At 47.6% G+C, this 17,555-nt stretch overlaps 1 protein-coding gene across 13 annotated transcripts in view; it reads right to left on the bottom strand.

Annotated features, from left to right (window-relative positions):
* Positions 1-17,555, bottom strand: part of ARHGEF18 (Rho/Rac guanine nucleotide exchange factor 18) — a 121,822-nt gene that overhangs the window by 87,088 nt on the left and 17,179 nt on the right. For 8 of the 13 annotated variants that reach the window (XM_064280462.1, XM_064280459.1, XM_064280463.1 and 5 more), the window contains one exon: positions 9,557-9,697. In XM_064280462.1, the coding sequence (XP_064136532.1) occupies positions 9,557-9,575 (19 nt within the window). In that variant the 5' untranslated portion in view covers positions 9,576-9,697. Of the gene's footprint in view, positions 1-9,556; positions 9,698-11,048; positions 11,135-17,555 lie in introns of all 13 variants that reach the window. The other 5 variants (XM_064280465.1, XM_064280466.1, XM_064280455.1 and 2 more) reach the window with 1 other exon arrangement.

The following is a 17,555-nucleotide window of genomic DNA, read 5'->3' as shown; positions in this document are numbered from 1 at the left end:
AAACTACATATAACAAACATTTGCCAATTCAACACGTTTTACATGTCCAGTTCAGTGACATTGACTACGTCCGTAATGTGCAGTCATCACCATTATCAGTTTGCAAACGTTCCCACCACTATTAGCAGAAACTCAGTGCCCCCCTAGACAATGTGTGTACTCATTAAACAATAACTCCCCTTTCCCCCTTCCACCTGCTAATCAACTTTGGTCTTTATATGTCCCAGTTGCCGTTGAGTCGATTCTGACTCGTGGTGACCCCACGTGCGTCAGAGTAGAACCGTGCTCCGTAGGGTTTTCAATGGCTGATTTTTAGGAAGTAGATCACCAGGCTTTTCTTCCCGGGTACCTCTAGATGGACGCAAGCTACCAGCCTTCCCAGTAAGAGCTGAGGGCCTTAACCGTTCGCACTACCCAGGGACTCCTTGATCTCTGTTGTTTGCTTACTTCACATAAGTGAGATCATATCGTTTTTGTCCTTTTGAGACTGGTTTATTTTGTTCAGCATGATGCTTTCTGGGTTCATCCATGCTGTGGCGTGCGTCAGGACTTCATTTCTCTTTATGGCTGAGTGATATTCCATTGCACGAATGGATTACGTTGTGTTTAACCATTCTTCTGTTGATGGACACTTGGGTTGTTTCCCTCTTTCAGCTACTGTGACTAGTGCTGCAGTGAACAGCGGTGTACACGTTTCTGTTTGCATTCCTGCTTTCAAGATTCCTAAGATTACCTTCCTTCTTGAATCTCTCCTTTGTTACCACCTTCCTTGTTTCCCTCCTACCTCCCTGGCCACTCTTCCTCTGCTTTCTCTTCCTCCCTCTGCCCTTTAAATGCCAGGGTCCCTCAGGCTCCATCTAGGGCTTCTTTGCTGTGCCCCTGCCTCACCCATGAGCCCTCTCATCCAATTCCCCAGTCTCTGCCTAAATACCTACAACTCCACCTCTTGCTGGTCTGGATCCTCCAGGCTCTCCTATGGCTTGGGCGTTGGCCGGGTTCTGATCTCCTGTCCTCCACCCCCCTCCTCCCCCAATCCGGGGTGCCTGGACCGCTGTCTGCTGACTCCAAGCTCCTCTGCCACCTCCAAAATGTTTCCTGCTGTCTCTGGATTTCGTCCCCCATATAAATATAAACACGTCAGGACAGCCTCTTGGCCTGGGCCGGTCCCGCCTCTCGCTCCTGCATCTGGCCTCCCTCACACAAGGCAGAGGTGGGAACCAGGCCAGAGCTGGGGGTGGAGGAGGAGGGGGGCAGCCTCAGCACAGGCTGTCCTAGCTCCCTGCCAGCAGGTACACATAGGGAGGGGGAGCCCAGGGCCCTGTCCTTGGCTGTACGTCTCCCTCCAGCATCTAACTGAGGGCTTTTCCAGGCACCTAACTGAACGTTGTATGTGGCCCCGACACTCAGAGTGAATGCCATAAATCCAGGCTCCCATTCCCTGTACCCCGGGGAGCCTTGGAGGATGGGCTAAATGTCCCAGGATCCTCTGTTCTTGCATAGACCTCACCGCAAGCCGATTTAGATGATACATGAGTAAACTTTTAAAAATATGTAAAGGGTTATTTATATTGATGTAAGTTAGAAAAAGTGAAAGGTCCCTGGGTGGCACAAGTGCTTTGTGCTGGGCTGCTAACAGCGGAAGAAAGGCCTGGCAATCTGCTTCTGTAAGGATTACAGTTAAGAAACCCCAGTGCAGCACAGTTCTCCTCTGTAACACATGATGTCACCACGAGTAGGAAATGACTCAATGGCAACGAGTTTGGTTAATATTAGAAAAAAAAAAAAATAGCGCACCAATCCCTGACTTTAAGCAAATTGTTTCTCTGCCTGCGTTCATTCACATAAAAAAGTGAACCAATTTCAAACAAAATATCAAATAAAGAATAGGGCAGATGGTTCATGAATGGCTGCCTGGTAGAAAGATGACAGCCCTGCTGTGGCTTTGGTTAGCTGAGTGTGACCTTGGGGAAATCCCTAACCCTGTCTAAGCCTCAGTTTTCTCATCTCTAAAATGGGAGTAATGCTACCTTTTTGTAGGATTGTGTGTACAGGTAAAAGGAGATGATGTCGGGGGCAATGTTGGCCTTGCAAGCCCTTGATAAGTAGAAAATGATATTATTGTTTTTGTTCTGATATTTCCCTAGGAGCCCTGGTGGGGCAGCGGTTAAACACCCTGCTGCTAACCGAAAGGTGTGTGGTTCCAACCCACCAGCCACTCCACAGGAAAAAGATGTGGCAGTCTGCTTCTGTACAGATTGCAGGCTAGGAAAGCCTAGGGGACAGTCCTTCTCTGTCCTGCAGGGTCGCTGTGGGTCAGAATTGACTTGATGGCAATGGGCTTGAGTTTTGGGTTTTTTCTTCTATTTCAGTTCTGGGCAGGAGTCAGGGCCCTTTGTTTTCCTCTGAGCTAGTCGGTAACAGCCCTAGACCTAGTCCCATAGCCCCTTACCGTTGTATCGTGGTTGTTGTAGCTGCCAAGTCAGCCCCTGACCAACAGCAACCCCACACACAACAGAACAAAATGCTGACTGCTCCTGCTCCATTCCTGCGATTGGCCGTGGATAGGACCATTGTGATCCGTAGGGCTTTTGCTGGCTGATTTTCTGAAGTAGATGACCAGGCCTTTCTTCCTAGTCTTAGTCTGGAAACCCTGCTGAAACCTGTTCAGCATGATAGCAACACACAAGCCTCGGTTGACAGATGGGCGATGTCTGCTCATGAGGTGCATTGGCCAGGAGTCAAACTCGGGGCTCACCCACGGAAAGCAAGAATTCCAGCACTGAACCACCAATGTTGCATCCTTACTCTCATCTAAAACCACACTAAACCCATTGCCGTTGAGTCAATTCCACCACCTGGTGACCCCATGTGTTACAGAGTAGGACCATAGGGTTTTCTTGGCTATAATCTTTACAGAAACAGATGGCCAGGCCTTCCTTTTGTGGCACTGCTGGGCGGATTTGAACCACCAAACTTTAGATTAAGAGCCAAATGCAAACTGTTTACTCCACCCAGGGACCTTTCTTACCCTCATAAAAAAAAAAAAAAAATCTAGAGCTAATTAATTGCAGAAGATGAACAAGTAAACTCAGAAATTATAATCAAGTATGATAAAATGTTCCAGGCAGTGGGCTGGAGAAGCACTGATGAGGGAGGCAGCTAACACTGTTTAGCGGGTGTCCAAGAGGGCTTCCTGGAGGAAGGGCCAGTGAACAGAGGGACGAGTAGGAGTTGGCTGGGCAGAGAGCGTGGGTGGGCGCATTCTAGGCAGAAAAGAAGAGTGCGCTGGAGGCTGTAGGCTCGAGGCCTCATGGTGCCCTTAAGCAACTGGCAAACACTCCTGATGGCTGGAGGTGTGGAGGATGGAGGTATGGGCCACGTTTGTGGCCTGGTAGGCCATATAAGGATCTAATCTCTACATTTCCAATATTGGTGGTAACTCGTTTCTGTCGAGTCTATATTTCGACTCATAGAGACCCTATAGGACTGAGTAGAATTGCCCCATAGGATTTCTAAGGAGCGGCTGGTGGATTGAACTGCCGACCTCTTGATTAGCAGCCAAACTCTTAACTGCTGCACCACCAGGGGTCCATTGTGATGGTCAAACCGAATCAAACCCATGGCTGTTGATTCCGACTGTTGATTCCGACTCATAGCCACCCACAGGGCTGAGTAGAGCTGCCCCATAAAGTTTCCAAGGAGTGCCTGGTGGATTCGAACTGCTGATCTTTTGGTTAGCAGCCGTAGCACTTAACCACTACACCACCAGGGTTTCTGTAGTGGTAGTAAGAAGTGTAAAAATCCAAAACCAAACCCACTGCCGTACAGTCGATTCCCACTCATGGCAATCCCGTGTATTACAGGGTAGAACTGAGCTTCATAGCATTTTCTTGGATCTGTGCTTGGCTACTAACTGAAAGGTTGGCTATTCGAACCCATCCAGAGGTGCCTTGGAAAAAACGCCTGGCGATCTGCTTCTGAAAGATTTCAGCCTTGAAAACCCTATGGAGCAGTTCTACTCTGACACGCGTGGCGTCGCCCTGAGTCGGAATCAATTCTATAGCAACAAAGAACAATAACAATCCTTATGGGAGCAGATCAACAAACCTTTCTTCCATGGTGCCGTTGGGTTGGTTCAAACTACCAACCTTTCAGTTAACAGTTGAGCGCAAACAGTTTGTGCCACCCAGGGACCTGGTAGGGAGCTTAGCGGGCTGTGAGTAGAGATATTCAAGCTGCAGAGTAGGAATTGACTTGGACAGGGGTAAGTGAAGGCTGGTAGACCAGTGAGGACACCCTAGTGGCCTCCACTAGGGCAGTGGCAGAAGGAGGGAGACATGTGGACAGACTTGAGGGCTTGGTGACTAGGGGAGAGGGAGGAGGTGAGGATGATGCCCAGGTCTCTGGCTCTGTGATCAAGTGTATGAGGACGGCAGAGATGCAGGGAGAGGGGAAAGTTTGGAGGGCAGAGCCCCACCTCATGCTCCCAGGGCCCCCTGCTTCCCCAGGGCTTACAGTTCCTCCCTTATCAACTCATCCACTCAACTGCTGGCAGCCAAGATTCTATTCGAAGAGGTCCAGACCCCTGGCAAGGCCCAGAACTGAGCTTGAGTCCTAGTTCTATCTTTGTTTCCTTTGGAACTGCCATGACTTCTGGGCCAATTCTTTCCCTGCATGGGCCTCAGTATCCTCTTCTATAAAATGGCACACGGGTTCCTCAAACAGTTAAACACAGAGCTACCATGTTGTCATTGTTAGCTGTCATCGAGTCAGTCCCCAACTCATGGCGACTCCATGTGTGACAGAGTAGAACTGCTCCTCAGGGTTTTCTTGGCTATAATCTTTACGAAAGCAGTCCGTCAGGTCTTTTTTCCAAGTGCAACTGAGCGGGTTTCAACCGCCAACCTTTGGGTTAGCAGCCAATTGTAAACTGCGTGCACTACCCAGGCTCCTAGAATTGCCATATGGCCCAGTGGTTCTGCTCCTAGGTGTATACCCAGAAGACTTGAAAGCAGAGACTCAGATACTTGTATATCAGTGTTCATCACAGCATTCCCCACAATAGCCAAAAGGTAGAAACAACCCAAGTGTCCGTCCACAGATGAATGGATAAACAAAACACCAACCGTCCACACGGTGGAGTACTACTTAGCTGTAAAGAGAAATGACATTCTGTTAAATGCCACAACGTGGATGAACCTCGAAGACATCACGCCGAGTGAAATAAGTCAGATGCAAAAAGACAAGCATTGTACGATCCCACTTATCCAAAATATCTAGAATAGGCAAAGGCATAAAGAACAAAGTAGATTAGTGGCTATCAGGACTTGAGGTGGGGAGGATTGGGAGCTATTGCTTAAAAAATGGGGGAAAAGTTTTGGGGAAGAACATCTAGGTTGCAGTTATTTTGATATCTGCTTTCTGGAGGCATGATTCTATAGTCACTGGGCACATACGTTGTAGTTGTTAGGTGCAGTCGAGTCGGTTCCGACTCATAGCAACCCTGTGTACAACAGAATGAAACACTGCCCGGTCCTGCGCCATCCTCACAATCATTGTTATGCTTGAGCCCCCTGTTGCAGGCACTGTGTCAATCCATCACGTTGAGGGTCTTCCTCTTTTTCTCTGACCTTCTACTTTACTAAGCATAATATCCTTCTCCAGGAACTGATCCCTCTTAACAACACGTCCAAAGCATGTGAGACATAGTCTCGCCATCATTGCTTCTAAGGAGCATTCTAATTGTACTTCTTCTAAGACAGATTTGTTCATTCTTTTGGCAGTCCATGGTATATTCAGTATTCTTTGCCAGCACCGCAATTCAAAGGCATCAATTTTTCTTCGGTCTTCCTTATCCATCGTCCAGCTTTCACATGCATATGAGACGATTGAAAACACCATGGCTTGTCTCGCTCGGGTAACGTCTAGCTCAACTGGCATAGCATAGTTTATAAAGAAAATGTTCTACATTGAGTAGCATCTGGGGCCTTAAAGTCCTGTGAGCGGCCATCTAGGATGCTCCACTGGTCTCACCCCCTCGGGAGCAAGGAAGAATGAAGAAAGCTGAAGACACAAAGGAAAGGTTAGTCCAAAGGACTAGTGGACCACATCTACCATGGCCTCCACCAGACTGAGTCCAGTAAAACTAGACGGTGCCTTGGTACCACCACTGACCGCTCTGACAGGGATCACAATAGAGGGTCCCGGACAGAGCGGGAGAAAAATGTAGAAGAAAATTCTAACTCAAAAAGAAAAACCAGACTTGCTGGCCTGACAGAGACTGGAGAAATCCTGACACCCTTTCAGCTCAGTAATGAATCATTTCTGAGGTTCATCCTTCAGTCAAAGATTGGACAGGCCCATAAAACAAAATGAGACAAAAGGGGCCCACCAGCCCTGGGGCAAGGTAAAGAAGGGAGAAGGGGACAGGAAAGCTGGTAATAGGGAACCCAAGCTTGAGAAGGGAGACTGTTGACATGTCGTTCGGTTGTTAATCAATGTCATAAAACAATATGTTTAATGGGAAACTAGTTTGTTCCATAAACCTTCATCTAAAGTACAATTAAAAAAAAAAAAGAAGAAAACACCATGGTTTGGGTTAGGCGCACTTTAGTCTTCAAGGTTCCATCTTTGCTTTTCAACATTTTAAAGAGGCCTTCTGCAGCAGATTTGCCCAATGCAATGCATCTTTTGATTTCTTGGGCAAGTATATCACTCATTAATTTGTGCTTATATGTTCCTATGGAGATAACTCAATGTATTTATTTAAAAATACAGGATGCCTTTTATGGTTTAACCATAACGGACCCTCCTTCCTTAGTTTAGCCTTTACACGAACAGATATATGCACACCCATGTTCACTGCAGCACTGTTTACAATAGCAAAAACATGGGAGCAACCAAGGTGCCCATCAATGGATGAATGGATAAATAAATTATGGTATATTCACACAATGGAATACTACGCATCGATAAAGAACAGTGAGGAATCTGTGAAACATTTCATAACACGGAGGAACCTGGAAGGCATTACGCTGAGTGAAATTAGTCAGATGCAGAAGGACAAATATTGTATGAGATCACTATTATAAGAACTTGAGAAATAGTTTAAACTGAGAAGAAAACATTCTTTTGTGGTTACGAGAGGGGGGTGGGAGGGAGGGTGGGAGAGAGGCATTCACTAATTAGATAGTTGATAAGAACTACTTTAGGTGAAGGGAAAGACAGCACACAATACAGGGGAGGTCAGCACAATTGGACTAAACCAAAAGCAAAGAAGTTTCCTGGATAAACTGAATGCTTTGAAGGCCAGTGTAGCAGGGGCAGGGGTCTGTGGACCATGGTTTCAGGGGACATCTAAGTCAATTGGCATAATAAAATCTATAAAGAAAACATTCTGCATCCGACTTTGAAGAGTGGCGTCTGGGGTCTTAAATACTAGCAAGCAGCCATCTAAGATGCATCAATTGGTCTCAACCCACCTGGATCAAAGGAGAATGAAGAACACCAAGGACACAAGGCGATTACGAGCCCAAGAGACAGAAAGGACCACGTGAACCAGGGACTACATCATCCTGAGACTAGAAGAACTAGACGGTGCCTGGCTACAACCAATGACTGCCCTGACAGAGAACACAACAGAGAACCCCTGAGGGTGCAGGAGAGCAGTGGGATGCAGACCCCAAATTCTCATAAGACCAGACTTAATAGTCTGACTGAGACTAGAAGGACCCCGGTGGTCTTGGCCCCGAGACCTTCTGTTGCCCCAGGACAGGAACCATTCCTGAAGCCAACTCTTCAGACATGGAGTGGACTGGACAATGGGTTGGAGATGGATGCTAGTGAGGAGTGAGCTTCATAGATCAGGTGGACACTTGAGACTAGGTTGGCATCTCCTGCCTGGAGGGGAGATGAGAGGGTGGAGGGGGTTAGAAGCTGGTGAAATGGACATGAAAAGAGAGTGGAGGGAGAGAGCGGGCTGTCTTGTTAGGGGGAGAGTAATTGGGAGTGTGTAGCAAGATGTATATGGTTTTTTTGTTAGAGACTGACTTGATTTGTAAACTTTCACTTAAAGCACAATAAAAATTATATGTATATATAAAAATGACCCACAGGATGCCTTTTATGGTTTAACCATAATGGACCCTCCTTCCTTAGTTTAGTGGACACTGTAATGTGACACCCGGATCCCTCTTCAATGAAGCTGCTGCTGGGAGTGTTGGCAGCGGATGGCCATCAACTGTCAGCCCCTTCCTGGGTAGCCACACGCAATGACTGATTGATGTGAGGTTATAAAGACTTGGGACCTCTGAAAGGCTGTTTTAGCTCCAGTATACCCTGTGTGGTTGACCAAGGCCATTGTCAGGACTGCAATGGACCTCAACTTCCTCTGCCCATGCCTCCTTCCTTCCCCTGCACCCTCCCTGCTAAACTCCATCTCAGAGTCTGCTTCCTGGTGTTCAACTCTTGACTTTCCTTGTCTCTGTCCCTGGTGGAGGTGGAGATGAGCTGTGTTCACAAGGCCCCTCCTCAGCCTCTTTCCTCTCAGAAGGACCCTTCTGGATGGAGGGGGACTCATCCCTCACCCCAGCAAGACCCTTCCCCGAAGCAGGCTGGAGGCCATCATAGCTTTAGCCCCAGCTTTAGCCACATGTCACAGGACCTGACTTTCACCATGCCCTAACCCCATCTGGGGAACCTCAAACTTTCAAGGTCTTCCCTTTGAGGCTGGAGCCTGGGGTCTGGCCTCATCCATGGGCTTCTGAAGTCCAGTGCTTGGAGAAAGCATAGCAAGAGCAGAAAGGTAAGGATGTGGCTGTGGAGTCAGACTGGGTTTGATTCCTGGCTCTGACGCAACAGGAATTTAGGCAAATTGGTCTATCTTTCTGTGCTGCATTTCGTTTTAATTAGCCTGCCTTCCTGTCTGCCTACCTGCCTGTCTGCCTGCCTGCCTCCCTCCCTCCCTCCCGTTTTTCCTTACTTCTTTCCTTCCATCCTTACTTCCTTGCTTCCATCCTTCGTTCCTTCCTCTTCCCCCTCCCTCCTTCTCTTTCTTATCCTTTCTTTCCACTCCCTCTCATTCCCTTCCTCTTTCCTTCCTTTTTCCTCCCTTTCTCCTTCCTTACTCCTTTTCACCATTCACCCATAATCCATCATCAATCCATCTGTCCACCCATCCACCCACTCTTCTATCTAGCTATCCATCCATTGATCCATCCATCGATCCATCGATCCATCGATCCATCGATCCATCGATCCATCCATCCATCCATCCATCCATCCATCCATCCATCCATCCATCCATCCATCCATCCATCCATCCATCCATTCACCCATCCCTCTCTCTAACCATTTCCTCCCCCCATCCTCCTTCTTGTTCCAGAAAGGATTCCAGTTTCCTCATCTATAAAAACAGGGTAATAACTACTTTTCCAAATTTTCATGAGGGTTAATTGTGATAAAGTACATAAAGTGCCATGTAAAATGCAGGTACTAAACTCATGGTACTTGTTGCCACTGTTGTCATCAGCTCTTGCACATCTCAGCAGTCAGACACCTGCCTGTTCATCCTCCATGGTGGAGAAAATGTCTGAGTTCTCAGGCCTCCAGTGTCCAGGGCAGGAACCACTGCTGCTGTTGGTGGCTGAGGCTGTAGCCCCAGAGTCAAACGGCTGAACACATGGCTTGGGCTCAGAGCCTGTGGAGAAAGGAGGGACAAGGTGTCAGGGCTCAGATGGAAGGACTGAGGAGTCAGGGTCTGAGCTCTATATCTGCCGCTGTTCTTCTTGGGTCTCGGTTTTCTCATCTATAAATGGTGTGGGGAAGGGGGAAAGATGGTCTCAATGATCTTTAAACCAACATACATGCCACCACTTCCCCATCTTGAGCCTGTGGCAGATATTTCTAGTTGATCATGAGGCTCTTTCCTGCCGGCCCATTTGCCCCTTGGGATTCTTTCCAGTACACCACTTCTGGCAGCCATCACAAGTTGATGGGAGCTGGCTCATGAGATGAAATCTATTTGTTACAGCTGCTTTAGGAAAAAGCCCTCATTTGATAGATGATGCTAATGGGTCCATAGGACCAAGTACAAGTTCCCAATGCCCACATTTGCGGAAAACTCTCTAATGATGGAACTTCAGGCTGCCTCCTCTCCCCATATGTGGAATCTCCCTATTAACTCTTGAGGCCTGAAGATCCCCAAGCTCTGATGTCTTCTGGGCAGCATGGACTAGAAAAGAAACAAGAGCTTTGGGGTCAACTTGACTATGCTTCTTCCTTCCTAAAATTGTTATTTTTGTTGTTGAGAATGCACACAGCAAAACATAAACCAATTCAACAATCTCTGCATGTACAATCCGGTGACATTGATTACGTTCTTCAAGTTGTGCATTCTCATCCTCTTTTTCTGAGTTATTCCTCCACGTTAACATGAGTTCACTGATCCCTGAGCTTCTCATCTAATCTTTCAAGTCGTTATTATCAGTTTGATCCCATACTGATAGTTCTTTTAAAAGGCACAATGCTCAAGGCAGTCATTCTTTACTAATTAAGCTGAACTATTTTTTTTTTTTATTGTTTGGTTTAAAGAAAACTTCAGGGGATATTTTTAGTTTAAGGTTTAAAGATGGTCTCGGGGCAATAGTTTTTGGGGTTCATCCAGCCTCTATGGCTCCAGAGAGTCTGGATTCTATGAGAAATTGAAATTCTGTCTTGCATTTTCCCCTTTTAGATCAGGATTCTTCGGTAGAATCTTTGATCAAAACGTTTGGTAATGGTAGCTGGGCGCCATCCAGTTCTTCTGGTCTCATGGCAAAGGAGACAGTTGTTCATGGAGGCAATTAGCCACACATTCCATTTCCTCCTTCTATTCCTGACTCTCCTTCTTTCTCTGTTGCTCCAGGTGAATAGAGACCAATTGTTGTACCTTGGATGGTCGCTTGAAAGCTTTTAAGACCCCAGGCACTGCACAACAAACTAGGAGGTAGAACAGAAGCACTTAACAAGTTATTAGGCCAATTAACTGGGATGCCAGACCCTCCACTTACAGGATGTGTGACTTTGGGGAAGGCAGTTCTCTGAGCCTCAGTTTCTTCATCTGGGAAGTGGATGTGATGATGCCCACCTTTGAGGACTTTTGTGAGGATGAAACAAGGATCAAGCATTAGTTGCGGGTCTGGGACATAGGAGATGCTTGAGAAGTCTTGCCCACCTTCCTTGCCTTCTGGGTCTGAAGGATGCCCTGGCTTGCTCCCAGGTCTAGTGTGGACTGAGATCCTTGCAGTGGGAGAAATGGGTGCTCCCTTCCTCCTCCCTCTGCCCCTACTCTGCAGCTAGAGCTCATCACCCTCGCCTGCTTGAATCTCTGCAGAGGCTCCCACCATAGTCAGGAAGAAGACCTAATTTCTTGGCCCAGCCCTTGTTGTTCACCAGGATCTGCCTTCTGTGCCTTGTATCTGCCTGAAGAACCATCTGCTTGAGATTCCCCCATTGCTGACCAAATGCTGCCTCCTTGAAGACTTCATGCTGCTCCCACAGAAATTCCTGTCTACTGCCCACTTTCTACAGACCCTGTGACTCTCCTAAGCATGCATTTTGTTCCCTAGGCATCTGGACTCCCTTTACCTTGGTCTATGGCATCAGACTGGGATCTCAGTCTATGATACCAGCATGGAGGCTCAGTCTATAACACCATGATAGAGGCTCAGTCTATGAGACCAGGATGGGGTTCAATCTATGACCTCAGGATGGGGCTCAGTCTATGACACTAGGGCAGATGCTAAGGTTATGATATCAGGATGGGGTTCAGTTTATGACAGCAGGATGGAGGCTCAGTCTATGACACCAGGATGGAAGCTCAGTCTATGATACCAGGATGGGGTTCAGTCTATGACAACAGAATGGTGGCTCAGTCTATGACACAAGGAGGGAGGCTAAGTCTATGATACCAGTATGGGGTTCAGCCTATGACATGAAGATTGTGGCTCAATCTGTGACACTAGGGTCAGAGCTGAGTCTGTCACCAGTGGCCAAGATTAGCCTGGGTCAGAAGCTTGCATACAAAGACTGAACTCAGAGCTCTGGCCTTTCACCTTTATCTTTTGGGTCTTAAACCTGCAGGGTTCACAGATGTAGGATATGAGTGCCAACACACTCCAGACTCTGCTGAAACCAGGGAGGGAAGGAGATACTGGAGGCAAGGCTTGAGGAGGTTGGAGAAGGTAGAGGAGAGGGAGGGAGCAAGTGGGAGCATACATCTGGGGGCTGACCAGCAGGAGCAGTAACTTCTTAGGGCTGGGCATAGATGGTGGGGTGCGGGAGGATGGACGCTTTTGGAAGTACCAAGTCATCTCTCTGTTCACCCTATAGTTTAGGTCCCCTATGGCTATGTGGCCCATGTCCTGTTTATGAGGTAGAGCCAGTATAATTATTAACAGTGCCCTTTCCACTCCCCAAAGGGTGTGGGTTGAACGATCAATTCTGTGGCCACCGTGCCTGTAACCATCTTTAGTAGAGGGGAGGGGGTGATGGTGCCTCTCCCCATCACACTGTGCTGAGAGAGAGAGCGGGGATGGGCGATCTGCACCCACTTCACTTTCTCTCTCCTCCCAGCTGCGTATGTACAAACACGAGCCTGAGTTTTGAAGGCCTGAAGTGATATAAATTGGGGGCCCTCTTTAAGAAGAATGCAAAATTATGAATATGAAATTCCTGGGACTTAAGCCAGAGGTTTGGTTGGGGCAGGTGCAAGCTTATGCTCCGTTCAGTGCGAAGTAAATGCACCCCTGACTGCCCTGACAATGCTGTGGTTTCCACCATCGCTGCTGTCCCAGCCCCCTGCCTAGCTGCTTAGAAGGACTCTACTGGGCTGCCCTGGATGAGCCCTGAATTGATGCCCCTCCCCATCCCAAAGCCAAGGCAGCATCTATGACTCAGGGTAATGTCAGAAGAAAACAATCTAGGAAAGAGGAGGAAAACCAGATGTGGGAGTGAGTCCTGGAGGCCAGTGGGAGTTTGGAAAGGGAGAGGGAGACATCCAGAGGGGCAGTCCTATACATCAGCCAAGTGTCCTCAGGGCCTCAGAAGAGGCCAGATACCTGAGTTCAGTTTTTATATGAAAGCTCCTCACCCAGGAACAGGCTGATCTTGACTCTGGTGACAGGCTCAACCTTGACCCTATTATCACAGATTGAGACCCAATCTTCATGTCATAGACTGAGCCCTCACCCTGGTATCATAGACTGAACCTCCATCCTGGTTTCATAGACTGAGCCTCCTTCCTGGTATCATAGACTGAGCCCCCATCTTGGTTTGACTGAGGTTTCATCTTGGTATCATATATGAGCCTATCCTGGTGTCAGGCTGAGCCTCCATCCTTGTTGTCATAGAATGAGCTCCCATCCTAGTGCTACAAACTGAACCCCCATCCTGGTCACACACTGAACCTTGGTCATAGACTAAGCCCTGATCCTAATCACAGACCTTGATGTCACACACTGAGCTCTGATCTCAGTGACAGGCTCTGTCCTCTGAGCTCTAGACTTTGTCTCCGGTGGTTTCTGGTCACCTCTGCCTCATATTTCCACCTCCACTTACATCTCAAGCTGTCAAGACCAAACTTCATTTTCCTGCCTCCTCCTGTGTCCCCGTATCAATGTGACTGCAGTGTCCTCCCAGTGACCTGATTGGAAACCCAGAGACCAACCTCATCTCCTCACTACCCTCGAGACACCAAGCCCTACCCATTTCACTTTCATGACATTTCTCTATTCCATCCCCTCTTCTTCTTTACTCTGCCACTGCATTAATTTCAGTCTCGTTATTGCTCTCCCTACACAACTACAGCTCTTGTTGGAGTTTACAACCAAGCCCAACCACACGTACCACTGCTCCTTAGCTGCCCACCCCCAATCCCTCTTCTATCCTGGCAGCTGGTGTGTCTTGCTGGCATGACACTCTGATGGTCACTCCCCTTCCATTGCTTCCCACCCCATAGACCCTAGGATGACATTCATAGCCCTTTACAGCCTGCCCTCTCTACTCCCTCTCACACACATGAGCCATTGACCCACGATTCTGCCCTGATCCTCTGCACACAGTCTTAGCCAGAGGACTTGGTTCTGCATCTTTTATCTACCCCTTGTTTGCAATGTCCGAAACCTTGGTGGTGTAGTGGTTAAGTGCTACGGCTGCTAACCAAGAGGTTGGCAGTTCAGATCCACCAGGCGCTCCTTGGAAACTCTGTAGGGCAGTTCTACTCTGTCCTATAGGGTCACTGTGAGTCAGAACCGACTCGATGGCAGTGGGTTTGTTTTTTTTCTTTTTGTTGTTGCATTGTCAGTTTACTTGCTTCCTAATAGACCAGGGATTGGCAACTATTGATCACGGGCCAAATATGGCTTGCTGACTGATTTTGTAAATAAAGTTTTATTGGAACCCTGCCATGCCCCATTTGTGTACGTATTGTCTATGGCTGCTTTCATGCCACAGCAGTAGAGTTCAGTAGTTGCATCACAGACCATATGACCTATGAAGTAAAAAATATCTACCTCTGACCCTTTACAGAAAAAACATTTGCAAATTCCTGTTGTAGACTGTGAGATCTTTGAGTGCAGGGACTGCACTTTCAGATCCCCAAGTTCCCAATAATAGTAGTAATATCTTACGTGTGTTGATTACTTCCTATACATCTGGCCTAGTGTGCTTTTCCTTATTCTATCCTCACAACAACCCTCTGAGTCCCCTCTTTACAGAAGCAGAAACTGATACTCAGAGAGGTATAGTGACTTACCCAAGGTCACATCAAATTGGTAAAAGGTGAAGTTGGAATTTGAACACAGGTATATGAGGAAGATTTTCAATGAGATGGACTGACACAGTGACTACAATGATGGGCTCTAGCATAGCAAAGACTGTGAGGATAGCGCAGGAATGGGCAGCATTTCATTCTGTTGTACATAGTGTTTCTGTGAGTTGGAACTGACTCCAGGGCACCTAAGAACAACATGCACAACTCCAAAGCAACACTACTCTTAACTCATAGGTTATGTTGTTGTGAGCAGGGTTGGGCACAGAGCTGGCATCCATGAATGTTTGCTGTTGAATGGATGCATGGATGAATGGTAGTTAGATGATTGGGTATATGTATGGATGGATGAATGAATAGGTGGGTGGGTAAATGGTTGGAAGGATGATGGATGGACAGTTGGATGAATGGCTGGTTGCATAAATGGATGAACGGGTGGTTGGAGGAATGGTTAGATGGGCGGATGGTTGAATAAATGAATGGATGGTTGCATGAATGGATGTATAAATAGGTGGTTAGGTGAATGGGTGGATGGACAGATGAATGGGTGGGTGGATGGATGGATGGATGGATGGATGGATGGATGGATGGATGGATGGATGGATGGATGGATGGTGTGACAATGTTCAGGGGAAATGACGTACTACCCACATGAGATGGCATTCTGTGGAGGAGATGAGAAGATAGAGAAGGAAAGGGGGCAAAATAGTGGTAGAGAAGCTAGGCAAGAAGGAACCCAAGGTGAGGCACACAGAATGCACTTATTTTATATGACTTATTGTATATTGGGGAATGAATGAAAAAGTATGGCCAGAATGGGCAACTGGGGTAGATAAGGGCAAGGGGCAGTGGGACTCTGTCTGCCACCCTAAGGCCAACGACGCCATTTCCCCAGGAATTTCCATCAGCTGCCCAGGCAGTCAGTTACAGAGCCCAAGAGGGGCACAGAAAGGCACTTATCCTCATTCCTCCAGGGCTACTCTTCCAGGGGAATTAAGCCAGGGAAGACATGGGGCCTGAGCAGGGAGGAGGGCTTGGCTGGTGATAGGCCCCACTCCCCAGCCCCATGCTTCTTTCTGGGGGGTGCCCATCAGCCCAGACTCAAATACCAGCAGCCTTTTCCTCCACCACCAGCTCCAGCAGCATCAGCCATAAAAGGGTGTAAGAGTCGCCGCCAGATCTCACAGCTTACTGCCCCACCTGTTAGCTTATAAATCACAGCCTTAACCTGCCCAGGCAGGAAATAGGATAGATTGGGTGACAAAAGCGGGACAGATCTTCATCAGGACTGGATCACAGACACCTTGATGACCACTGGCTGATGTACTAATTCTCTAGTATTGACATCCGCTGTTGGATTTAAACCCTTCCCCAGGCCCTCCAGTTGCCCACCCCGACGAGTTTGCTTATTGGTCATAGAGTAGTACAGTGCGGGTCTTACAACACAACAGGTTCAAATCCTGGCTCCTCCAGCATGTACTTGCTATGTCACCTTCAGTAAGTCACTAAAATTTTCTGAGCCTAACTTTATACAACATGGAGCTAGTGGGCCCTGGTCTGCGGTGAGGGCTCAACAACTGGCAAAGGCTTCCATTATTATGGTGACTGTTCTGTCACATCTGAGTTCCCAGGCCACCATCTCTCTTCCAGGCCAGCCTCGAGGTCCTCTGACATTCCTGCCCCCTCCCTGACCCCAGCACACTACCCGATACACAATAGGTCCTCAATGCAAATTTCTGGAATGAACGAGCAAATGCATCTTCTCATCTGTTCCTTTCTTCCACGGAAACTCACTGTCCCCATAAACAAGAACTTGGCTCACACAGGTGATGTGGCCAAGTTTTGTTGAAGCTGAACAGTGGGGCTGGCCTGACCGGGAGGGGATCATGTAGGTAAGGGCGTGGAGGCAAGGAAACCCAGGAAAGAATGAGTGCACAACCAGCTTCTGGCCCCACCCCCTCCGTCCCGGTTCCAAGCTGCCTCGTGGGCCTGGACACCACTTGGTTATGTTCAGGATAAATACCTCCTGCCACCACTTGTCTGCAGTTTGTTGTAGTGGGGTGACTGCGTGTTGCTATGATGTTGGAGGCTATGCCACCAGTATTTCAAATACCAGCAGGATCACTCATGGTGGACAGGTTTCAGCAGAGCTTCTGGACTAAGAGAGACTGGGAAGAAAGACCTGGTGATCTACTTGTGAGAAAATTGGCAGTGGAACATTGTCTGATATAGTGCCGGAAGATGAGCTCCTCGGGTGGGAAGGCACTCAGAAGATGACTGAGGAGAGCTGCCTCCTCAGAGTAGAGTCAACCTTAATGACGTGGATGGAGTCAAGCTTTCAGGACCCTCATTTGCTGATGTTGTATGACTCAAAATGAGAAGAAATAGCTGCAAATGTCCATTAATAATTGGAATGAGGAATGTTTGATGTATGATTCAAGGAAAATTGGAAGTAGTCAAAAATGAAATGAAACACTTGAAGATGGATATCCTAGGCAATAGTGAGCTGAAATGGACTGGTATTGAACAATCATGCAGTCTACTATGCCAGGAATGACAACTTGAAGAGGAACGACATCACGTTTGTAGTCAAAAAGAACATTTCAAGATGTATCCTGATATATAATGCTGTTGGCGATAAGATAATATCCATTTGCCTACAAGGAAGATCAGTTGATACAACTATAATTCAAATATACACAACAAACACTAATGCCAAAGAGGAAGAAAATGAATAATTTTACCAACT

The sequence above is a fragment of the Loxodonta africana genome, chromosome 3 (assembly GCF_030014295.1).
Source record: "Loxodonta africana isolate mLoxAfr1 chromosome 3, mLoxAfr1.hap2, whole genome shotgun sequence".
In the NCBI taxonomy this organism is placed as follows: domain Eukaryota; kingdom Metazoa; phylum Chordata; class Mammalia; order Proboscidea; family Elephantidae; genus Loxodonta; species Loxodonta africana.
The sequence above is the reverse complement of the archived record's forward strand: the minus strand, read 5'-3'. Positions and strand labels throughout refer to the sequence as shown.